Source organism: Scyliorhinus canicula, chromosome 11 (genome assembly GCF_902713615.1).
Source record: "Scyliorhinus canicula chromosome 11, sScyCan1.1, whole genome shotgun sequence".
Taxonomy (NCBI): Eukaryota; Metazoa; Chordata; class Chondrichthyes; order Carcharhiniformes; family Scyliorhinidae; genus Scyliorhinus; species Scyliorhinus canicula.
In genome coordinates this window covers 9884007-9909862 of record NC_052156.1, presented here as the reverse complement: position 1 = coordinate 9909862, position 25856 = coordinate 9884007, and the positions used below count along the sequence as shown (strand labels likewise).

General features: G+C 51.1%; 1 protein-coding gene across 1 annotated transcript in view; it reads left to right on the top strand.

Annotated features, from left to right (window-relative positions):
- The window catches only part of col7a1 (collagen, type VII, alpha 1), a 408534-nt gene that overhangs the window by 142342 nt on the left and 240336 nt on the right, over positions 1–25856 (top strand). The window contains exons 26-33 of the mRNA XM_038812016.1: positions 2077–2223; positions 9450–9569; positions 13945–14094; positions 16032–16171; positions 18643–18766; positions 22714–22854; positions 24763–24932; positions 25351–25389. Of these exons, the coding sequence (XP_038667944.1) occupies positions 2077–2223; positions 9450–9569; positions 13945–14094; positions 16032–16171; positions 18643–18766; positions 22714–22854; positions 24763–24932; positions 25351–25389 (1031 nt within the window). The remainder of the gene's footprint in view (positions 1–2076; positions 2224–9449; positions 9570–13944; positions 14095–16031; positions 16172–18642; positions 18767–22713; positions 22855–24762; positions 24933–25350; positions 25390–25856) is intronic.

Below are 25856 nucleotides of genomic sequence, written 5' to 3'. Positions count from 1 at the left end.
TTCCCCCTCCCACTATAACACCTTCCTGAACCTCTCCAACTCTCTACTTTGCCCCCCTCCTTAAAACCTATTTCTCCAACCAGCCTTTTGGTCACCTGACTCAATGGGCATAATTTACCGGCTGTTCACACCGGCAGCATATTCCAGTTCCACCGACGGCACACGGGTTTCCTGGCGACGAGGGCTGCAGTCACCGGGAAATCCCGTTGACAACGGCGGGATCGGTAAATCCCGCCAAACATCTCCTTATTGGGCTCATGCGACGTTTGATTTTATAATGCTCCTGTGCTGTGAAAACATCGAAAAGGGTGCAGGGAACCTTGAGAACATTGCAGAGAAGCAAGGGAAGAATAGGGCAGCACGGCAGCACAGTGGTTAGCACAGTTGCCTCACAGCTCCAGGGTCCCAGGTTCGATCCCCGGCTTGGGTCACTGTCTGTGCGGAGTCTGCACGTTCTCCCCGTGTCTGCGTGGGTTTCCTCCGGGTGCTCCGGTTTTATCAAGTTCAAGGCCCTATATAAATATAAGACGTTATTATTTTCCCAGGAGATTTGGACTCCAACTATAAGCTCTCATTTTCTAATTTTCTTCCTTCCTATCTGAGACGCGATTAACAATTCCTGGGCCAGGGTTCCACTGGCGGTGGCTGACCAATGGCTCTTACACCCCAGTTACCCTTCTTTAAATGTCAGTAGCTAATCCCACAGAGGAGGCCACCCCCATCCCACAGAGGAGGCCACCCCCATCGGCTCTAATCCTGGCATCTATAGACTGGTATTTTCCTGGGAATTCCCTTGGGTAGCAATTAGGACCAAGGAACCCGTCACTGATTTTTCTGATCCCCAGGTCAGGGGCCTGAGCCCATCGAGATTGCATCGGCTCTTGGAAAGAGCACCCTACTTCAGCCCATGGCACCACCCTATCCCCGTAACCCCACTTAACCTTTTGTTGAAGGCCAATTTATCATGGCCAATCCACCTAACCTGCACATCTTTGGACTGCGGGAGGAAAACGGGAGCACCCGGAGGAATCCCACGCAGACACGGGGAGAAGGTGCATTCTCCGCACAGACAGTGATCCAAGATCGGAATTGAACCCAGGTCCTGGGAGCTGTGAGGCAGCGGTGCTAACCACTGTACCACGGTGCCGCCCATTTGTAACCTCGACCTTCCTTGACCCTTGCTCCTCAGTGTCACGCCAGATGGTAGATTTACTCAGGAGGCCATTTGGTCCATCATTCCTGGGTTGGCTCGATAGAAAATGACCCAATTAGTCCTTTCCCCATAGCTCTGTGAATTTGCTGCACTTTCTCCAATTCTCTTAGAAAAAAAATCACTATTGAATTTGTTTCCACCACTCTTTCCAATCATTGAGTCCCAGGTCATAATTGCAACTCAAAGCTTAAATTCTGCTTTCCAGATGTTATCTTCATTTGCTCTCCACCATTGAACTCTGTCCTGGTCCTCCTGTAAAAGGAAACACATTCTTATTTCTCTGTACCCCGTTATGATTTTGAACTGCTCAATCAAATCCACCCGGAACCTTCTCTGCTGTGAGGAGAATGGTAACGACCTCCACGAGGCACACGGGGATCAGCCGATTGATCTTCCAGCGGGGTTAATGAAATACGCGCTGCCCCGCTGAGGGGGCAAAGGCCTAACAGCGGAGCTGGTTAAATTGGACCGATAAAAACCGGCCAGGAAGGGAACAGGCAATGTCGGATGGTCCTGGCTGCGACTGGATGTCCCACCTGCTGCTTCGTGGCCTTGCATGCCTGTAACTAACTAAACCTTTAAGTTTGGCCCTTCTCGGGACTCCTGTGATTATAATAAGGACAATCCAGGTCTCTCCAGTCACTCCGTGGTACAGGAGACCCCCATCCTTGATATCTTTCGAGTAAACCTCTGTACCCTCTCCAAAGCTTTGACATCCTTATCAAAGCCGGACGCCTCAAATACTTCAGCTGGGGCTTTTCTAAATGTTTAGGATCATTTCCTTGCTTGTACCAAACCGCGTGTACACATATTAAGGCTGCCGTAGCCTGGATTCTAATTGCTGATTGAAATCCCACTGACAGGCGGCCCAGAGACCAGTCGGTCGGTTGCAACGGCCATCAACACATTTGACATCCTGAACCTGCAGCCAGGGATGAGTTACATCATCAGAGTCTCTTCACTCTTTGGCGACCATGAAGGGGCCCCTGTAACAATCACCGCTGCTACAGGTGAGAGTTGGTGAATTCTTTTGACAAGAGGTTGTGGTATGTTTGATTGTCAATGTGCATTTACTGAAGTTCTAATTTAGTGCTTGCTTTATTTCTACAGTGCATTTCACAACCTCAGAGCACCCCAAAGTACAGGAGAGACAACTAAATGCTTTTGAAATGCAGTCATATCTGCATACAGGAAACATAGCAACCAATTTGTGCACAGCAAGCTCCCCAAACAGAAATAAGATAATGACCGCATAGCTTAGCTGATGTTTCTGTTTAAATAGTAGCCAGGGCTTTTCTGGAAAACATTGATCTTTTCCGTCTGCCTGCACACTTCGAAGACCTCTGACAGTGCAGCACTCCTTCAGTACTGACCCTCTGACAGTGCGGCACTCCCTCAGTACTGACCCTCTGACTGTGCAGCACTCCCTCAGTACTGACCCTCTGACAGTGCGGCACTCCTTCAGTACTGACCCTCTGACAGTGCAGCACTCCCTCAGTACTGACCCTCTGACAGTGCAGCACTCCCTCAGTACTGACCCTCTGACTGTGCAGCACTCCCTCAGTACTGACCCTCTGACAGTGCAGCACTCCTTCAGTACTGACCCTCTGACAGTGCGGCACTCCCTCAGTACTGACCCTCTGACAGTGCAGCACTCCCTCAGTACTGACCCTCTGACAGTGCAGCACTCCCTCAGTACTGACCCTCTGACAGTGCAGCACTCCCTCAGTACTGACCCTCTGACAGAGCAGCACTCCTTCAGTACTGACCCTCTGACAGTGCAGCACTCCCTCAGTACTGGCCCTCTGACAGTGCAGCACTGCCACAGTACCCACCCTCTGACAGTGCAGCACTCCCTCAGTACTGACCCTCTGACAGTGCAGCACTGCCTCAGTACTGACCCTCTGACAGTGCGGCACTCCCTCAGTACTGACCCTCTGACAGTGCGGCACTCCCTCAGTACTGACCCTCTGACAGTGCGGCACTCCCTCAGTACTGACCCTCTGACAGTGCGGCACTCCCTCAGTACTGACCCTCTGACAGTGCAGCACTCCCTCAGTACTGACCCTCTGACAGTGCGGCACTCCCTCAGTACTGACCCTGTGACAGTGCAGCACCCCCTCAGTACTGCCCCTCTGACAGTGCAGCACTCCCTCAGTACTGACCCTCTGACAGTGCAGCACTCCTTCAGTACTGACCCTCTGACAGTGCAGCACTCCCTCAGTACTGACCCTCTGACAGTGCGGCACTCCCTCAGTACTGACCCTCTGACAGTGCGGCACTCCCTCAGTACTGACCCTCTGACAGTGCGATACTCCCTCAGTACTGACCCTCTGACAGTGCGGCGCTCCTTCAGTACTGACCGTCTGACAGTACGGCACTCCCTCAGTACTGACCCTCTGACAGTGCAGCACTCCTTCAGCACTGACCCTCTGACAGTGCGGCGCTCCCTCAGTACTGACCCTCTGACAGTGCGGCACTCCCTCAGTACTGACCCTCTGACAGTGCAGCACTCCCTCAGTACTGACCCTCTGACAGTGCGGCACTCCTTCAGTACTGACCCTCTGACAGTGCAGCACTCCTTCAGTACTGACCCCCTGACAGTGCGGCACTCTCTCAGTACTGACCCTCTGACAGTGCAGCACTCCTTCAGTACTGACCCTCTGACAGTGCAGCACTCCTTCAGTACTGACCCTCTGACAGTGCAGCACTCCCTCAGTACTGACCCTCTGACAGTGCGGCACTCCCTCAGTACTGACCCTGTGACAGTGCGATACTCCCTCAGTACTGACCCTCTGACAGTGCGGCACTCCCTCAGTACTGACCCTCTGACAGTGCAGCACTCCCTCAGTACTGACCCTCTGACAGTGCAGCACTCCCTCAGTACTGACCCTCTGACAGTGCGGCACTCCTTCAGTACTGACCCTCTGACAGTGCCGCACTCCTTCAGTACTGACCCTCTGACAGTGCAGCACTCCCTCAGTACTGACCCTCTGACAGTGCAGCACTCCTTCAGTACTGTACTGACCCTCTGACAGTGTGGCGCTCCTTCAGTACTGACCCTCTGACAGTGCAGCACTCCTTCAGTACTGACCCTCTGACAGTGCGATACTCCCTCAGTACTGACCCTCTGACAGTGCAGCACTCCCTCAATACTGACCCTCTGACAGTGCAGCGCACGCTCAGTACTGACCCTCTGACAGTGCGGCACTCCCTCAGTACTGACCCTCTGACAGTGCGGCACTCCTTCTGTACTGTACTGACCCTCTGACAGTGCGGCACTCCTTCAGTACTGACCCTCTGACAGTGCAGCACTCCTTCAGTACTGACCCTTTGACAGTGCAGCACTCCCTCAATATTGACCCTCTGACAGTGCAGCACTCCCTCAGTACTGACCCTCTGACAGTGCAGCACTCCCTCAATATTGACCCTCTGACAGTGCAGCTCTCCCTCAGTACTGACCCTCTGACAGTGCGGCACTCCCTCAGTACTGACCCTCTGACAGTGCAGCACTCCCTCAGTGCTGACCCTCTGACAGTGCGGAGCTCCCTCAGTACTGACCCTCTGACAGTGCAGCACTCCCTCAGTGCTGACCCTCTGACAGTGCAGCACTTCCTCAGTGCTGACCCTCTGACAGTGCGGAGCTCCCTCAGTACTGACCCTCTGACAGTGCAGCACAACCTCAGTACTGACCCTCTGACAGTGCAGCACTTCCTCAGTGCTGACCCTCTGACAGTGCGGAGCTCCCTCAGTACTGACCCTCTGACAGTGCAGCACAACCTCAGTACTGACCCTCTGACAGTGCAGCACTCCCTCAGTACTGACCCTCTGACAGTGCAGCACTCCCTCAGTACTGACCCTCTGACAGTGCAGCGCTCCCTCAGTACTGACCTTATGACAGTGCAGCACTCCCTCAGTACTGACCCTCTGACAGTGCAGCACTCCCTCAATACTGACCCTCTGACAGTGCGGCACTCCCTCAGTACACACACTCCGACAATGCGGCACTCCCTCAGTACTGACCCTCTGACAGTGCGGCGCTCCCTCAGTACTGACCCTCTGACAGTGCGATACTCCCTCAGTACTGACCCTCTGACAGTGCGGCACTCCCTCAGTACTGACCCTCTGACAGTGCAGCACTCCCTCAGTACTGACCCTCTGACAGTGCGGCACTCCTTCAGTACTGACCCTCTGACAGTGCAGCACTCCTTCAGTACTGACCCCCTGACAGTGCGGCACTCTCTCAGTACTGACCCTCTGACAGTGCGGCACTCCTTCAGTACTGACCCTCTGACAGTGCAGCACTCCTTCAGTACTGACCCTCTGACAGTGCAGCACTCCCTCAGTACTGACCCTCTGACAGTGCGGCACTCCCTCAGTACTGACCCTCTGACAGTGCGATACTCCCTCAGTACTGACCCTCTGACAGTGCGGCACTCCCTCAGTACTCACCCTCTGACAGTGCAACACTCCCTCAGTACTGACCCTCTGACAGTGCAGCACTCCCTCAGTACTGACCCTCTGACAGTGCGGCACTCCTTCAGTACTGACCCTCTGACAGTGCCGCACTCCTTCAGTACTGACCCTCTGACAGTGCAGCACTCCCTCAGTACTGACCCTCTGACAGTGCAGCACTCCTTCAGTACTGTACTGACCCTCTGACAGTGTGGCGCTTCTTCAGTACTGACCCTCTGACAGTGCAGCACTCCTTCAGTACTGACCCTCTGACAGTGCGATACTCCCCCAGTACTGACCCTCTGACAGTGCAGCACTCCCTCAATACTGACCCTCTGACAGTGCAGCGCACCCTCAGTACTGACCCTCTGACAGTGCGGCACTCCCTCAGTACTGACCCTCTGACAGTGCGGCACTCCTTCTGTACTGTACTGACCCTCTGACAGTGCGGCACTCCTTCAGTACTGACCCTCTGACAGTGCAGCACTCCTTCAGTACTGACCCTTTGACAGTGCAGCACTCCCTCAATATTGACCCTCTGACAGTGCAGCACTCCCTCAGTACTGACCCTCTGACAGTGCAGCACTCCCTCAGTGCTGACCCTCTGACAGTGCAGCACTTCCTCAGTGCTGACCCTCTGACAGTGCGGAGCTCCCTCAATACTGACCCTCTGACAGTGCAGCACTCCCTCAATACTAACCCTCTGACAGTGCAGCACTCCCTCAGTACTGACCGTCTGACAGTGCAGCACTCCCTCAGTACTGACCCTCTGACGGTGCAGCACTCCTTCAGTACTGACCCTCTGACAGTGCGGCACTCCTTCAATACTGACCCTCTGACAGTGCGGCACTCCTTCAGTACTGACCCTCTGACAGTGCAGCACTCCTTCAGTACTGACCCTTTGACAGTGCAGCACTCCCTCAATATTGACCCCCTGACAGTGCAGCACTCCCTCAGTACTGACCCTCTGACAGTGCAGCACTCCTTCAGTGCTGACCCTCTGACAGTGCAACACTTCCTCCGTGCTGACCCTCTGACAGTGCGGAGCTCCCTCAGTACTGACCCTCTGACAGTGCAGCACAACCTCAGTACTGACCCTCTGACAGTGCAGCGCTCCCTCAGTACTGACCCTTTGACAGTGCAGCGCTCCCTCAATATTGACCCTCTGACAGTGCAGCACTCCCTCAGTACTGACCCTCTGACAGTGCAGCACTCCCTCAGTGCTGACCCTCTGACAGTGCAGCACTCCCTCAGTACTGACCCTCTGACAGTGCAGCACTCCTTCAGTACTGACCCTCTGACAGTGCAGCTCTCCCTCAGTACTGACCCTCTGACAGTGCAGCACTCCCTCAGTACGGACCCTCTGACAGTGCGGAGCTCCCTCAGTACTGACCCTCTGACAGTGCAGCACAACCTCAGTACTGACCCTCTGATAGTGCAGCACTCCCTCAGTACTGACCCTCTGACAGTGCAGCGCTCCCTCAGTACTGACCTTATGACAGTGCAGCACTCCCTCAGTACTGACCCTCTGACAGTGCAGCACTCCCTCAATACTGACCCTCTGACAGTGCGGCACTCCCTCAGTACAGACACTCCGACAATGCGGCACTCCCTCAGTACTGACCCTCTGACAGTGCGGCGCTCCCTCAGTACTGACCCTCTGACAGTGCGATACTCCCTCAGTACTGACCCTTTGACAGTGCAGCACCCCCTCAGTACTGACCCTCTGACAGTGCGACACTCCCTCAGTACTGACACTCCGACAATGCGGCACTCCCTCAGTACTGACCCTCTGACAGTGCAGCACTCCCTCAGTACTGACCCTCTGACAGTGCAGCACTCCCTCTGTACTGACCTCTGACAGTGCGGCACTCCCTCAATACTGACCCTCTGACAATGCAGCACTCCCTCAGTACTGACCCTCTGACAGTGCGGCATTCCCTCAGTACTGACCCTCTGACAGTGCGGCACTCCCTCAGTGCTGACCCTCTGACAGTGCAGCACTCCCTCAGTACTGACACTCCGACAGTGCGGCACTCCCTCAGTACTGACCCTCTGACAGTGCAGCCCTTCCTCAGTACTGACCCTCTGACAGTGCAGCACTGCCTCAGTACTGACTCTCTGACAGTGCAGCACTCCCTCAGTACTGACCCTCTGACAGTGCAGCACCCCCTCAGTACTGACCTTCTGACAGTGCAGCATTCCCTCAGTACTGACCCTCTGACAGTGCGGCACTGCCTCAGTACTGACCCTCTGACAGTGCAGCACTCCCTCAGTACTGACCCTCTGACAGTGCAGCACCCCCTCAGTACTGACCTTCTGACAGTGCAGCATTCCCTCAGTACTGACCCTCTGATAGTGCGGCACTCCCTCAGTACTGACCCTCTGACAGTGCAGCACTCCCTCAGTACTGACCCTCTGACAGTGTGGCACTGCCTCAGTACTGACTCTCTGACAGTGCAGCACTCCCTCAGTACTGACCCTCTGGCAGTGCAGCACTCCCTCAGTACTGACCCTCTGACAGTGCAGCACTCCCTCAGTACTGACCCTCTGACAGTGCAGCACTGCCTCAGTACTGACCCTCTGACAGTGCAGCATTCCCTCAGTACTGACACTCTGACAGTGCGGCGCTCCCTCTGTACTGACCCTCTGACAGTGCAGTACTCCCTCAGTACTGACCCTCTGACAGTGCGGCACTCTCTCAGTACTGACACTCCGACAGTGCGGCACTCCCTCAGTACTGACCCTCTGATAGTGCAGCGCTCCCTCAGTACTGACCCTCTGACAGTGCGGCACTCCCTCAGTACTGACACTCCGACAGTGCGGCACTCCCTCAGTACTGACACTCTGACAGTGCGGCGCTCCCTCAGTACTGACACTCCGACAGTGCGGCACTCCCTCAGTACTGAACCTCTGACAGTGCGGCACTCCCTCAGTACTGACCCTCTGACAGTGCGGCGCTCCCTCAGTACTGACACTCCGACAGTGCGGCACTCCCTCAGTACTGACCCTCTGACAGTGCGGCACTCCCTCAGTACTGACACTCCGACAGTGCGGCACTCCCTCAGTACTGACCCTCTGATAGTGCGGCGCTCCCTTAGTACTGACCCTCTGACAGTGCGGCACTCCCTCAGTACTGCCTGTGGTTTTACCCTAGATTATATGCTCAGGTCTCAACACTGGGACTTGCACGTGCAACTTTGTGAGCCCAATATCAGCAGTTTAGTTCTGGTGAGCACGTGGGGCATATTGGCCATGGTGCTCACTACATTTTGTGTTGACTGCACAGTGACCAGATAATTCCCCAACAGGGGGCTGATCCATCCATTGGCCTATACTGTGCCCTAATGGATGTACAACATTGAGGACAAGCAAGTTGCCTGTGTTCATGGTTCCTGCCAGTGCTTGACTTGGGACGATGAGGAAAGCGATGATAGTTATAACTTGATGGGTTTGGGTGGGGGGATTGAGGGGGGGGGGGGAGAGATATTGTGACTATTCCACACAAAAGATGTTCTTTAATTTGGACAGAGATGACTTCGATTTGGTATGTCTTAAACGGCATGAAGTTAATTTCTGTATGTCAACTAAGATCTACCTTAAATCTGTGAGGGATGGATCTGCAATTGGCATGGAGATCATTGCGATGGGTTCGAGTCTGAGTCAGTTGTAATCTCACACTCATAGTTATTGCACCACCATGGCACAGAATCAGGCCCATTCACCCATCGAGTCTCTGCCGGCCCAGGGTTCTGAGAGTGCTCTCTTACTTTACTTGCAGGCCCGGCTGAGAGAGTGCAGGGATTTCGAGTGACTGTTGTCGATACGGACAGAATGACACTGAGCTGGTATCGTGTCCCTGGAGCTACAAGCTACATCCTCTCTTGGAGATTGACCACCGGTAAGTTCAGAGATGGAAGTTCCTCCGATTCAGTTCTGTGTATCTGGACGTCCCTTAAGGACCACACAATAGCCAATCCCGCCGTGCTGAAATGTAGGAAAATTTGATGTGAGTTTTTTATTTTCCCCACATAGCGACTGGGTCAGGTGTGGAATGTACGACCTGGAAGTGTGGTGGAGGCAGGTTTCATCGAGGCATTCAAGAGGGCGTAAGATGATTACTTGAATAGAGACAATGTGTAGGGGTTGCGGGAAGAGGCAGGAGAATGGTGTAAAGTCATGATGCTCGTTTGGAAAGCTGGGTGCAGACACGATGGGCCAAGTGGCCTCCAGCGGCCGTAACAATTCTGTGATTCTGATTCATTACCCTTCCAGTCACCAATAAGGTTTTGTGCCTTGTCTGGACAACAGGAAAAAGATCGTTTCTTTGGATCCTCAGCACCAGGTGATTCAAATTGAATGATCAAATTAATACCACAGATTTCCTGAGCTCCAAACCGTGAGCTAAAACCCCACACGGCCTGATTAAACTTCCAAACCTACCAGTCACAAGGCCAATGGCAGCGGAGGCAAGAGATTACCACCACCTGTTCGCCCCCAAGCCCCTCACCATCGTGACCTGGAACTTTACCACCTTCCTTTGTTGACTCTGGGTCAAAATCCTGGAATCCCTTCCCTAACAGCACTGTGGCTGTACCTACACCACACAGACTGCGATAGCGGGATTGTCCGTTGAGGAGAGGTGTATAAAATTATGAGCGGCACTGATGGGGTGCGGAGGAAGGCAGTAGATGGTCAGTAACCAGGGGGCATACATTTAAGGTAAGAGGTAGAAGGGTAAGAGGGGAATTGAGGAGAAATCTTTTCACCGAGAGGACGGTGGGAGTCTGGAACTCACTACCTGAAAGGGTGGTTGGGTCAGAAGCTCCTGTACCATTCAAGACATGTTTAGATGTTCATTTGCGTAGCCATAACCTCCAGGGCTGTGGGCAAGCGCTGGAAAATGGGATTGTTGTCAGATAATTGTTGACCGATGGGCCAAATGGTCTCCTTCTGTGCTGTCAACCTTTATGAATCTACCAATGAATGTATGAGAGATTAAGGAAGCTGGGACAATAATCTCTAGAGTTTTGAAAAATGAGAGACGATCTCATTGAATCTTACAAAATTGTTGCGGAGCCCGATAGGGTGGATCGAGGTAGGGTGTTTCCCCTGGCAGGGAGGGTCGAGAACCAAGGGATCACGGGGCAAAATTCTCCGACCCCTCCGCAGGGTCGGAGCATCGCCCGGGGCTGGCGTAAATCCCGCCCCCGCAGTGGCCGGAATTCTCCGCCACCCAGGAATTGGCAGGGGCGGGAATCGTGCCGCGTCGATAGGCGGAACCCCCGCGCCAGTCGGCGGGCCCCCCGCGGCGATTCTCCGGCCCGCGATGGGCCGAAGTCCCGCCGCTGAGAGGCCAGTCCCGCCGACGTAGTTTCAACCACCTCTGGTGGAGGCGGGATTGGCGGCGCAAGCGGGCCCCCGGGGTCCTGGGGGGGGGGGGGTGCAGGGTGATCGGACCCCGGGGGCTGCCCCCACGGTGGCCTGGCCCGCGATCGGGGCCCACCAATCGGCGGGCGGGCCAGTGCCGTGGGGGCACTCTTTTTCTTCCGTCGCCACCACGGCCTCCACCATGGCGGAGGTGGAAGAGAACCCCCCTACCGCGCATGCGCCGGTGCGTGAACCGGCGAAGGCCTTTCGGCTAGCCCTGATGCCGGGCGGTGGGCGTCAAAGGTCGTTGGCGCTGGTTTTGGCACCAGTAGGCGTGGCGGCAACCACTCCAGCACGGGCCTAGCCCCTAAAGGTGCGGAGAATTCTGTACCTTTGGGGAGGCCTGACGCCGGAGTGGTTGGCGCCACTCAGCTACGCCGGGACTCCGCCGGGTAGGGGAGAATCCTGGCCACGGTTTCAGAATAAGGGATTGTCCATTCAGGACTGAGGTGAGGAAGAATTTCTTCATTCAGAGGATAGTAAATCCTTGGAACTCCCTACCCCAGAATGCTGTGGAAACTCAGTCATTGAGTCTGTTCAAGATAGCGAGCGATAAATTTCTAGTTATTAAAGGTATCAAGGGATTTTGGGGTCATGTGGGAAAATGGTAGAATATCAGCCATGAATACAATGGCACAGAAGGCTTGAGGGGCTGAATGGCCTGCTCCTCCTCCTATGTCCTATATTCCTATTCAGTGATCCAAGAGTGCGACTCACCACCACCTCATCGAGGGCAGCTAGGGATGGGCAATAGATTCTGGCCACACCAGCTACACTCGCATCCCAAGAACATATATATATATATATTTCTATATATATTGTTATAGGCCAGGGTTTAGAGAACCCCAAAGTGTATCATGGAGTTCACCTTTACTAGATTGTGGTATGGGGAGCACAAGGCCCACTCTACAGGTGTGGTACAGCAGAAATGGAAAAGTATTTTTTAAAGCAAAACAATGTTTATTCTATGAACTCAAGTTAACCTTTTTAAAACATTATAGTGAACATCTTAGCAACCATTAATTCAAATATAACCCCTAAAGTATACAACACTAAGTAATCCTTAAGCTGTCCTTTTAACATTCATAAAAACCTTTAAAACACAAAGATCAGGTTCAAATTCACTATTGGGAGCAGTTATTAGTTTTAAATCACCAAAGGATCGATTTACGATCTTTAGATTACAGAGAGAGAGATGCATACACCTTCTGACTGTGACTGCAGCTATCCAGCTTTGAAAACGAAACTAAAACACACCCTGCAGCAAACAGCCTAAAACGAAAGTAAAATGCTGACAGACAGCCCAGCTCCACCCACACTCTGAGATCACTGATAAACACCCATTTCTTAAAGGTACATTTCTTAAGCACCTATTTCTTAAAGATACTCTCACATGACAATATAGTTACGACGCCCTGGGCTAGTACGCGGTCAATCCCAGCCCCACAGGTCCCAGTGCCCCAACACAAGTGAACTAATCACTAATTCATATAGAAATTCCCGAAACCTTTGGGCCTTGGCTGCTCAATAATTACAGCCACCAGATTTGTAAGTAATGCAATTGCTGTTTATTTATAACAGAAATAAAGATGAAATATGCAATCATTACAACGCAATAACAGCAAGCTAACCTACTACCCACCTTTAACTGTTCCACCCCCCCCCCCCCCCCCAACCGCCATACACAAGACAAACATACACAGAGGGGTGGAAAGGGGTAAAACATAATAAGAATTAAGGTAAAAAAGATAAGAGTCCTTGTTTTTGGTATTGAATTCTTTGCTGAAATCTGTCCACCCAGCGCGCTGATTGATCGAAACCACTGATGAACAATTGGTGATGGTCTTCTTGCAGGAACATTCATTCAGTACTCACAGGCTGTAAGATTTCTTCTGGGGAGACATTTTAGTCTTTATTAAACTTGGCCTTTCAACTCAAAGGTCCACCTTTGAATCTACTTCTCTGTTAAGACTTTTTGTCTCGCATCCAACCCAGCTTCCAGCCCGAGTTTTTTTCTCAATCCTTTGCAGTTTCACGAAAGTTACATCCAGCCTTAGTGGGAAAGAGAAGAATTCTTACACTGGATTATGAGAGAGAAATCATCGATCTTGAGAGAGAGTTAGAGCTCCTCCATGCAGGCTTCAGAATCCAAAGTAAAATGAAAACCAACCTTGTCACTGAAAAATACCTCAGAGGAAATATATCCAACCACCGGCAGGTTATTAATAATCTTTATTATTGCCACCAGTAGGCTTACACTACTGCAATGACGTTACTGTGAAAATCCCCGAGTCGCCACATTCCGGTGCCTGTTCGAGTACACTGAGAGAATTCAGAATGTCCAATTCACCTAACAAGCACGTCTTTCGGGACTTGTGGGAGGAAACCGGAGCACACGGAGGAAACCCACGCAGACACGGGGAGAACGTGCAGACTCTGCACAGACAGTGACCCAAACCGGGAATTGAACCCGGGTCCCTGACGCTGTGAAGCAACAGTGCTAACCACTGTGGTACCTTGCCGCCCGTATGGCAAATCCCATCATTTCCAGCCTGTTCATTGGCCGCCCGTCAAGTCAGTCAAACTGAGTCATCACTGATCTCTCCAGCTTGAATTAAAGGCAAAATCTGCATCAAAGTCACAGGTCCAATAATCATCCATGGATAAAAATTATAACAAAAAAAAGGAACAAACAGGATTTAAACAGGAGGGTCCTCACCAAATATATAGCTATATTTTAAAAAATTACCCATTGATAGGCTGTTGGGCAGCCAAATTGTTTGCGAGTAGTTTTTGAGATCTGCCACCACGGCCCCCATTAATCCCACAATGTTTATATGTTTCAGCGTCAAAAGAACAGCAGTCAGTCACGGTGGCACAAACAACTGGTTCTTACCAGGTCACCGATTTACAAGTTGGTCGAGAGTACACCTTTACAATCCGACCAGTGTTTGGGACAGAGTTTGGTCCTGAGACCTCCATCACGGAAAAGCCCGGTAAGTGGGGAGTCACAGAGGGCGGGATTCTCGAAAAATGGGGCTATGTCCCCCACGCTGGTGGGAAAACCAGCGCCAACGACTCCGGCGTCAACGGCCCCCGAAGGTGAGGAATTCTCACCTTTCCAGGGGGCTAGGTTGCCGCTGGAGTCGTCCCCGCAGCGCCAGCTGGCGGGGAATGGCCCGTGCGAGTCTGCGCATGCGCAGAACGACAGGTGTGATCTCGCGCATGCGCGGAATGGCCGGCATATTTCCGCCCATGTGCGGTGGTTTCCTTCAACGTGCCGGTCCCCGGGCAATAAGGCGGAGCCCTACAGGGGCGTGGCACGGAGTAAAGTAGGCCCCCACGGAACCAGCCCGCCGGCCGATCGGTAGGCCCCAATCGCTGGGCCAGACACCGTGCCCCCCCCCACCCCGGGTCGGATCCCCCCCCCGACCCCTCTCCAAGACAGTCCCCGCACACTTACCTTCCAGGTCCCGCCGTGTGGGAGCTGAGTAATCCACGCCAACGGAATGCGGCCAAACTCGTCGGCCACTCGGCTCATCAGGAACCCATAGAATCGCCGGGGGGGTGTGTGGAGGGGGAGGGTCCCTGTCAACGGCCCCTGACCGGCGTGGCGGGAATCCTACCGGCGCCTGAAAAACAACGCCAGAGAATGCGGAATCTGATTCTCACGCTCCACGGGGATTCTCCGACCCGGCGCCGTTCACATGATGTATGAGGAGATTTTCATTTACCATTTGGAATTGAAGTCTATACTATGGTGTCAATGTGACTCCGTTCAAACATCACCCTGACACTCACTGACTTGCATTGGTTCCCATTACTGTCTCAAATATAGAATGTAGAACACACAGTGCAGAAGGAGGCCATTCGGCCCATCAAATCTGCACCGGCCCACTTAAGCTCACGCTTCCACCCTATCCCCGTAACCCAAAAACCTTCCTAACCTTTTTGGCAATTTAGCATGGCCAATCCACCTAACCTGCACATCTTTGGACTGTGGGAGGAAACCAGAGCACCCGGAGGAAACCTACGCAGATACGGGGAGAACGTTCAGACTCCACACAGACAGTGACCCAAGCCGGGAATCGAACCTGGGACACTGGCGCTGTGAAGCCACAGTGCTATCCATTTGTGCTCCATGTTGCCCAAATGTATAATTCTGATCCTCATATTCAAATCGATCCATTTTTTTTAACTTAAAATTTTTTTTTCGAGTACCCAATTAATTTTTTCCAATTAAGGGGCAATTTAGCGTGGCCAATCCACCTAGCCTGCACATCTTTGGGTTGTGGAGGCGAAACACATGCAAACACGGGGAGAACGTGCAAACTCCACACGGACAGTGACCCAGAGCCGGGATCGAACCTGGGACCTCGGCGCCGTGAGGCCGCAGTGCTAACCCACTGCGCCACCGTGCTGCCCTTTCAAATCGATCCATGACCTAGCTCCATACTATCTCAAAAATTGTCAGCGGTAGGCAGGAATGTGGGATTAAGGTCACATCAGATCAACCATGATCTTATTGGGTGGTGGAGCTGGCTTGAGGGGCTGAATGGCCTCCTACTGCTTTTTTAAAAAAAATTCCAATTAAGGGGCAATTTAGCATAGCCAATCCACCTAACCTGCACATCTTTGGACTGTGGGAGGAAACCGGAGCACCCGGAGGAAACCCACACAGGCACGGGGAGAATTTGCAAACTCCACACGGACAGTGACCGAGGGCTGGGATCGAACCCGGGTCCTAGCCGCCGTGAGTCAGCAGTGCTAACCATTGTGCCACCGAGCCGCCTATGGCCTCTTCCTACTCTTAATTTGTATCTTTGTATGATTTTGTTGACTGCTGGAGTCAAGGCCTTGAGGGGCAGGATGGCCTTCTGCTGCTGCTTCTCCTAATGTCCGATGGGACTAATTTGCTTTGCGTTGCTTGCAGTGTGTAGTAGAGCACGGGCTGACATTGTGTTCCTGGTCGATGGATCCTGGAGTATTGAACAGAACAACTTCCAGAAAGTGAAACAGTTCCTGTACAATGTGGTTTCTCATCTACCTCACATCGGGACTGATGCAACTCAGGTAGGCCTATTCTTCCCCAATACTCTTCGTTAGCAGTGAGAGAACTGGCTGTTGCTTTGTTGAGTTCTCATGGGCAATCCAAACATCAAAAGAGATTAAGTTTATTTGACTCTGGGGTTTACTGAACTGTCAGCTTGTCTCAATTGGTAGCTGGAGCAGAAGGTCATGGGTTTGCGCCAAACTACGGACATGAAGTTGGAGAAGAGAAAGCTCAGGGAGATTTGATAAATATGTTCAAAATCATGGGGAAAGATCCCATTGGTGGAAGGGTTGGGAATCAAAGGTTTTAAGATGATTTGCATTTGATAAGGTACCACACAAAAGGCTACTTAATAAGATCAGAGCCCATCGTATTGGGGGTAGTATGTGAGCATGGATAGAGGATTGGTCTCCAAGATGCGGCCAATAGGTATTTAAATTAGCCTAACTGTTCACTTAAATATGCTAATTTGGAGGGTGTGATCCAGATTGGGTCCCCTCATGAGATTCCGTAAAAACTCACGAAACATTTTGAACATCGCCAATCTCGCGAGAGGCCTCTCGTGAGATTCAGCGGCCTCGCCGCATCACCAAGTCGACGCAACCAAGCCATTAAATCGCGCCCATAGTGTTTTGAAAGTTAGGCTCAACAGCTTGTATTTGCGAGATGAAGACTTTGTGAGTCCAAATAGAGAGCATCCAATTTAGAGTCTCCCATTATGCTGATAATAAACATGTCAACAGAAGTTTAACTGCTGGGGAAACATAGTGGATGGTCATTTCACTTCTGTGATCTGAGTTGGACTTCAATCCAGGCTAATAGACTAAGTGAACAGTCTCTCAGTTGACTTTCATTTTCACTCGTAACACAGTCTCGATCCCGTTTCTAGAGGGCATGTGTGGAGAGTGCCAAGCTATATAGCCTGAACATCAGAAAAATCAATACCAATACTGCCTTCTGCCGTAACAGGATGACATTTCCACTAACATCAGCCATCAATGTGGCGTTTGCAAGTCAAACTGCCGGCCTGTGGGCAGTCTGGGGATATGTTGTTTCGTTAATTGATCAAACTGCATTAAGTCAGTTCTCATTGCAACTCTTGGACCAAGATTCTGGCCATCATTCCTTTTTTTTTAAAATAATTTTTATTGAAAGAGTTTTTCCATACAAACATTTACCCCTACTAATTTTTTAAATTATTTACAACACAATCCCTCTAGGCAAATATCCCTCCCTCGCCCGCCCTCTCGCGCGCACCAGTCCTCCCCCCCCCCCCCCCCCCCCCCCAAGCAACAACTTAACAAACAAGGCAGCCTACAGTTTCAGACATGAGCAGCGAGCAGACATGCCCGCGTTACAGTCGTGCATGTCCCCCCACGACCCTTGCTGCCCCCCCCCCCCCCCCCCCCCCCCCCCGGGTTGCTGCTGCCACGACCCCGAACCTGGCCATCATTCCTAATATCTCCCTGGTGTCAGACTTTTATCTGATCACATACCTGTGAGGCACCTTCACTAAAGGTTCTCCACAAATTCAGATTATCAGAGGGCGGCACGGTGGCACAGTGGTTAGCACAGCTGCCTCACAGCGCCAGGGATCCGGGTTCAATTCCGGGCTTGGGTGATTGTGTGGAGTTTACACATTCTCCCCGCGTCTGTGTGTTTTTCAACCGGGCGCTCCGGTTTCCTCCCCCAGTCCCAAGATGTGCAGGTTAGATGGATTGGCCATGCTAAATTGCCCATTAGTGCCCAAAGATATGCAGGTTAGGCTCTGGGGTGGCAGGAGAATGGGCCTAGGTAGCTTGCTCCTTTAGACGGTTGGCGCAGACTCGATGGGCCAAATGGCCTCCTTCTGCATTGTAGGGACTCTATTGTTAACAAGTAGTTGTAGTGATCTCTGTATGTGTATCTACATAAGGGGTTAATGTGTAATCAGTAGCACCAGGTGATCACTCGAGGGCCGGACCAACAGGGGTATAAAGGCAACCACATTGTGTCTCTCTCGCTCTCTTTTGGATGTACTGTGAGCAGGACAGGAGTATCAGATTAGCTCAGCTGGTTAGTGGAGTTACGCCTAGTTACTGTAGTTAGATCTTGTTGATCTTATTACTAGTATCAATGTTAAAGTAAAGAACTCACACAATTATTGTTACTCCATAAACCTTTTGTTACTACTGGACGAGTTTGAGTCTTCATCGAGATCCAGAAGACCTCATCAGTAACCAAGGTTTGAGTAACACATATGACACTCCGTAGTATATCGAAAAACACAGAGAAGTGTAATAAAAGATAATACAGGAGCGTAATAGAAGAGTAGGGAGGCTTTAAATCCATTAGCCTGAGTGACAGAGGTGAAAAAACAACCATTAATATCTGAGACTGAGCGACTCTAAAACTTAACAAAAGGTAATAGAGTCGTGTCTGTTCCATTTAGTGGTTTGGTTGACAAGACAATTAGTTAACCCAGTAATTGTTTCCCATGTCTCTGGTGCAGGTGTCCGTGGTCCAGTACAGCAGTCAGTCGAAGATTGAATTTCCACTCGGTAAACTTAGCACCCACCAGGAGCTGCTGCAGGCCATAAGAGAACTTCCGTATCAGGGAGGTGGAACACGAACAGGTAGAGTATCCGAGTGCCGCTTGGCGTAGAGAGTGCTCTCAGAGAATGGACCCTCTGGATAGGCTGGTGGTGTATCCTAGTCTGCGGCAGACGTTGCGGGTGTTTTGGCTGGGGGGGTGGGGGGGGGGGGGGGGGGGGGGGAGAGGGGGAGCCCCGCCAGCCGGAAAATCCCACCCACAGATTCCAAAAATGCACCTCTAACCAACGAGCAAACTTTCTTCTTGTTCCTATATGGGTGATTGTGTGTGTGTGTGTGTGTATATGTGTGTGAGAGTCTCTGATGGATGCTCATCTCCTGAATACATTTAACACCCTCTTGATATACAATTAACCCAGAGGCAGGAACTCATTACACCGGCCTTAATGGAACCCAGCGATTTTGAGGAGGATGATGCTCTCAGTGAGATGAAGTGACCCATCCTCCAGAAGGTGCGGTTGATTCGGCTAACAGTCCTTGCCGATTCCATTCCGCCCACACGGTGGTTAAATCGGGTGACTTCTCAGAGGGCGGCTGTTGACAACATGATTGGGAGGAGGGTGGCCTTCTTCACATAAGGTGACACTGCCCTTTATTGTCAGCACAGCGTTGGGCATTTTTGCTTCAGCATGTGCAGTAATCATCAAGCCGACAATAGCTTCCGGCAATGGTTAAATGGAGCTCTCTGAGCCGTCTGCTGAATCTTGTCAAGGGGCAGTGTTCAGTGATGTGAGTCATTGATTGGGGGGTTAGGGTTGGGGGGCACCATGGCTGCAGTCTGGGATCCCTAGCCTTGGCCATTGCGGAAACGGTTGAGGAGTGCCCGGTGTTGGCGTGGCCGATTGAAGCCGGGAGGGCGGGCTGTGGGATCTGTGATGAGGAAGTGGTTTATAACGGTGACGTGCTGGTTCCGTTCCTGCTGCCACAGGGGTGGTCTCAGCCATACAGGCTGGCACGATGGGAGGCAGGTACCAGGATTGGTAAGGTCCTACTGTAGCAGTAGGAGCCACTGTCAAGACAGGAATGTTGACCCTGATCTTAAAGAACAGCACATCCCTGGGATGACCACCACCTGGAGTTTCCCCTCCAGGCTACTCAACATCCTGACTTGGAAATATATCGGCGTTCCTTCACTGTCGCTGGCTCAAAATCCTGGAATTCCTTCTTTAACAGCACTGTGGGTGTGCCAACACCCGAGGGACTGCAGCTGTTCAAGAAGACCGCTCACCACCACCTTCCTAATGGAAACTGGGGATAGGCAATAAATGCTGGCCTATCCAGTCAAGTGAGAAATCTGATATCCATTTTTAATGTGGCCTCCTGCACGATTGAGTCATAACTCTTTAAAAACAGGAAGTGTGGCAAATCCCAGCAGGTCCAGCAGCATCGGTGGAGAGAGAAGGAGAGATAAATTTTTGAGTCCGATACGACTCTTCTTTGGAACCGGTTTCAGCATTTTCTGTTTTTATTTCCAATCTCCGGCATCCGCAGTACTTTGCTTCGTTGACTGATCACACATCCTTGCGGCGTTCCGGTGTTGAGGACTATTGTGGAGGAGTTGCTGTTACCTATCCTGACAGATTGCGATCTGTTGATGAGGAGGTCAAGGACCCAGTTATAGAGATCCTTGTGGATATACCTACATCCCAAGGATGACAATGGTTCAAGAAGATGGTTCACTATCACTGTTTCAAGGGCAATAGATGCTGTCCTTTTTCGGTGATGCTTACATCCCATGAATAATAATAAAACATTAAGCGTGGGATCCAGCTCAATGAAGTGACTTGCGCCCCCATAGGAAATAATATTTTTTATTGGACATTTTTACCCCCCACTGCGGAAAATGGGCTTCATCACATAGTGGGTTGCGGACTGTATGCAACAGGAGGCGCAGGGTTGGGGGTGCATGGCTACATGGCGACCCAGCCCGTTCTGCCAAGGATGAATGGGCATCAGAACGTCCGGCCATTACGGTTATGCAGAATGCCAGAGAGGTTTGTCCATGGTTAATGAATGCTCTTCCATTGGCCTTGCAAACCCAGTGAGTGACTGAATCCCACCATTGAAGGGGCAGCTTAAGCGGAACTTCCTGGATTGCCAAGCACAGATTTTTGTTCCCTCGTTTCTTTCCAAATTGCTGATTGAAGTCATTCTCTCTTTAAACATGGTGCCTTTGTACGTTAATCTTTCAGTGCAGCAGACAATAATCCGTCCAGTCACATACATTTAGAACACTTACATGTTCCGTCATGTTAAGGCCAGCACCGTTCGGTGTTTGCTTGTTTTTAAAAGCAGGCTATCTGTACCTCAGGATTGTTTGAGCCATTTCTTGCACAGTTCGCCATCACAATCTTGGTGGAGATGTTAAACCGACACCCTGTAGGCGATTCAGGAGAAACATTGGGAATTCTCCCTGGTATTGATCTCTCAGCTGATGCTAATAAAATCAAATCAGATCGGCTAATCATTGATTGTTTGTGGTTTTGTGGGGTTGTGCTTTGCCTGAACTGGTTGCCACGTTTCCCAAGGTCATGGGACGTGCTGTATTTGATTTGATTTTGATTTGATTTAATTTATTATCACATGTGCAGTGAAAAGTATTTTTCTGCGGCCGAGGGAACGTATACAGTACGTACATAGTAGACAAAAGAATAATCGACAGAGTACATTGACAAATGGTACATCGACAAACAGTGATTGGATACAGTGCGGAACAAGGGGCCAAACAAAGCAAATACATGAGCAAGAGCAGCATAGGTTGTTGTGAATAGTGTTCTTTCAGTCCGAGGGGGAGTCGTTGAGGGGTCTTGTAGCTGTGGGGAAGAAGCTGTTCCTATGTCTGGATGTGTGGGTCTTCAGACTTCTGTACCTTCTGCCTGATGGAAGGGTCAGGAAGAAGGCAATGACTGCATGGGAGGGGCCTCTGATAATGCTGTCTGCCTTCCTGAGACAGCGAGAGGTGTACACAGAATCAATGTGGGGGTGACCAGCTTGTGTGATGCGTTGGGCTGAGTTCACCACACTCTGCAGTTTCTTGCAATCTTGGACCGAGCAGTTGCCATACCAGGCTGTGATGCAGCCGGATAGGATGCTCTCTATCGCACATCTGTAGATGTTTGTGAGAGTCGATGCAGACAACTGGGGCTGCTCAGCACACTGGACTAAATCGCTGGCTTTGAAAGCAGACCAAGGTAGGCCAGCAGCACGGTTCGATTCCCGTAACAGCCTTTCCGAACAGGCGCCGGAATGTGGCGACTAGGGGCTTTTCACAGTAACTTCATTGAAGCCTACTCGTGACAATAAGCGTTTTCATTTTCATTTTTTCACATGCCAAATTTCTTTCACTTCTGTAGGAAGTAGAGCCGTTGTGGGCTTTCTTGACTGTTGCATCAACGTGAGTGGACCGGCACAGACTTTTGGGGATGGTGAACCCCAGGAACCTAAAGCTATTGACCATCTCTACTTCGGAGCCATTGATGCAGACAGGAGTGTGTGTCGTGCTGCACTTCCTGAAGTCGATGATCAGTTCCTTGGCCTTTCTGACATTCCGAGAGAGGTTGTTTTCGGTGCACCATGCAACCAAGTGATCTATCTCCCTTCTGTAGTCTGATTTGTCGTTGTTTGAGATACGACCCACCAATTGTATCATCCATAAACTTATAGATTGAGTTGGAGTTAAACCTTGCTATACAGTCGTGTCTGTGTATAGGGAGTACAGTAGAGGACTGAGCACACATCCTTGCGGGGTTCCGGTGTTGAGGACTATTGTGGAGGAGGTGATGTTGCCGATCCTGACAGATTGCGGTCTGTTGCTGAGGAAGTCATGGATCCAGCTGCACGGGGAGCGGTCAAGTCCAAGATTGCAGAGTTTGGTTACAAGTCTCATTGGGATACTGATGTTGAACGTTGTGTGTAACTTTGTGAATTATTTTCTTTTCCCTTTATTATCTCCTGTTCTGTTCTTCCACAGGGAAAGCGATCAATTTTGTCCTGGATTACGTATTTCTCGGGGCAGGGCGGAGGCCACAGGTCCCTTTCCTGTTGGTGCTGCTGACAGACGGGAAGTCAGAAGACAGAGTTACTGAGGCTGTCAGGAGGGCACAGGCTGCAGGTATGTTCCTGTATTCCTCATCTCTCCCTCACCTCGTTCACTGAACGGATTTCTTTGGGGCTGGGGGTGGAGGTGAGTCACATTGTCACAGGGAGGAAAGTAGGAGAATTTTTCAAACATATATATATGCAGAGGTTTGTTGGAATGTGGAATTGCTCACTGACAAACACTAGCAGAATTAAAACACTCAACCCCTTTTGCAAAGGAAATGGGAATGTAGCACCTCCCAAATCCAAGGCCTCCAACACCCAGAAGAAGACACGAAGGGAAACGCTTTGCAGGGCTAAGAGGAAAGCTGGGAGCATGGTGGAATTAACTGGATGGCTGTTTCAAGGGGCTGACACAGGGAAGATGGGCCGAATGATATCCTTTTGACCTGTATGATTACATGATTTTTTTTTGTGGCATGGATCAAAGTGAATGGGAACACCACCTGCCATATTCCCGCTCTAAGTCTCACACCATCCTGACTTGGAATCTATTGTTTGTTCAATGCGACTGAACCACAGCGTGGGGGAGGTGGTGGCACAATGGGGATGACACTGGACCAGTAATCCCCATGTTGAATGCCCTGGGGACATCGATTCAAATCCCACCATGGAATTTAAATAATGGACAGAATTTTCCAGACTCCCAGCCATGTGTTTCTCAGCAGTGGGAGGTAGCGCACGTTTGCTGGCGGGCAGGATTCTCTGCTCCCATTGCTGTCAACAGGATTTTCCATTGAAGCCGCCTCATGTTGCCTGGCATGCGATATCGGTGTGACCAGAGATTTCGACCACCAGAGAATGTCGGGAGAACTCTGGCCAATAGGTCTGGACTGTAAAGCGAGTCTCTGTAATTTTGGCCACATAAACTATCAGCGTCATTTAAAAATCCTTCTGGTTCCTCACCCTTTTGAGAAGGAACCCTACTGATCTACATGCGACCCAAGGCCAAGAACAGTGTGGCTGACACTTTGGTTAGCACTATTGCTTCACAGCGCCAGGGACCCGGGTTCGATTCCCGGCTAAGGATTACTGCCTGCACGGAGTCTGCACGTCCTCCCCGTGTCTGCCTGGGTTTCCTCCGGGCTCTCCAGTTTCCTCCCACAAGTCCCAAAAAACGTGCTTGTAAGGTGAATTGGACATTCTGAATTCTCCCTCTGTGTACCCGAACAGGCGCCGGAATGTGGCGACGAGGGGATTTCCACAGTAACTTCCTTGCAGCGTTAATGTAAGCCTACTTGTGACAATAAGAAAGATTATTATTATTAACTGCCCTCTGAAATAGCATGCTGCTATGTTCAATTAGTGACTGGCAACAAATGATCGCTTTGCCAATGGGCATAAGAGAATTTTAAATATTGCGGAATACCCTTCCTCCCACCAGTGTGGGTGTCTCTGCACAGTAGCATTGTGGGCAGCACGGTAGCATTGTGGGCAGCACGGTAGCATTGTGGATAGCGCAATCGCTTCACAGCTCCAGGGTCCCAGGTTCGATTCCGGCTTGGGTCACTGTCTGTGCGGAGTCTGCACATCCTCCCCGTGTGTGCGTGGGTTTCCTCCGGGTGCTCCGGTTTCCTCCCACAGTCCAAAGATGTGCAAGTTAGGTAGATTTACAGGTTGATGATCAACCTATTTGGCCACGTTGCCAATTGACCTTCCGTCACCACCAATTCCTGAATTGGGCCTGGAACCCTGAGCTTCTGGATCAGAGGTAGGGTCACGGTCCACCGCGTCACTAGAACCTCCTCGGGGCGGGGGGGGGGGGGGGGGGGGGGGGGGGGGGGGGATGTTCATGACAGTGGCTCATTGAAATTGCATAGCATGTGCGTGTGTCACATGTTTCAGCATCTAAGCCCAGATAAACTGCCCGAGGAAGCGATTCAAACCTCATCATTCTTTACGTCCTTCATCTCAATGTTAGGCATCCATATGTACGCGGTAGGCGTTGGCGATGCGGATATTACTGAACTGAGGAGCATCGTTACCGACGGAGACTCCAAGAACATTGTCTACGCAGAGAGCTTCGACTCACTCGCCCAGTTTGAAGGGGCCCTTGCTGATGTGATATGCATAGCCGCCAGCGAGCCAGATGTAAGTGACAGTCTTTCTTAGCACAATTCACACCAGTGAATGCGGCAAAGTAACTGCACTCCCTCACTCTCCCATTGCCTTTGTTTCACCTATAGCTCCTCGGGTCCTCTTGCATGTCCCCAACCTTAATGGCTCCAACATTGGTGGCCATGCCTGTGCCCGAGGCTCTGTGTTTTCCTCCTAAACCTCTCGCCTCTTACCTTAAGTCATTATTTAAACCTATTTCCACTTGGCTTAATATTTTCTCATGTTGCTCACGCTAAACGTTTTATGAGAACTCTCCTCGGAAATGCCATTTTGCCATGTTACAGGTGCTATATTAATAAACGTTGTTATTGTTGTAACCAAGTTCATTAAACTAAAAGTACACTTTTGCCTCAATGGAAGTAAGATTTACCTTGCAATCTTTTTATTCCAGATACATAAACCAGGCCCCTGCACCACCCAGTGTCCGACGGTGGGTACTGCAAAAGTCTTCTCTCCTCACAAGCCTTTTTAGCTGCATTGTTTTAATGAGCTGATGCTCTCATCGTAGAATGGTTATCGTGTAGAAGGCGGCCATTTGGCCCATCAGCGTCGTGCTGGCTCTCTTCAAGAGCTAGTGCCATTCCCTGCCAAATCCCCATAGCCCTGCAAATCCTTCCTCTTCAAATAATGATCCAATTCTATTTTGAAGGCCATGGTTGAATTCACCCCACTCTCGGGTCGGTAATCACTCGTGGTGCAAAAAATGTTTTTCCTCACGTTGCTGTTGCTTCTTTCGTCCAATTGGCAGAAGTTTGTGCCCTCATGTTCTTGATCTTTCCACCAATGGGAACAGTTTCTCCCTATTTGTTATGAGCACAGTGGTTAGCACAGTGTGGAGTTTGCACTTTCTCCATGTCTGCGTTGGTTTCCTCCGGGTGCTCCGGTTTCCTCCCACAG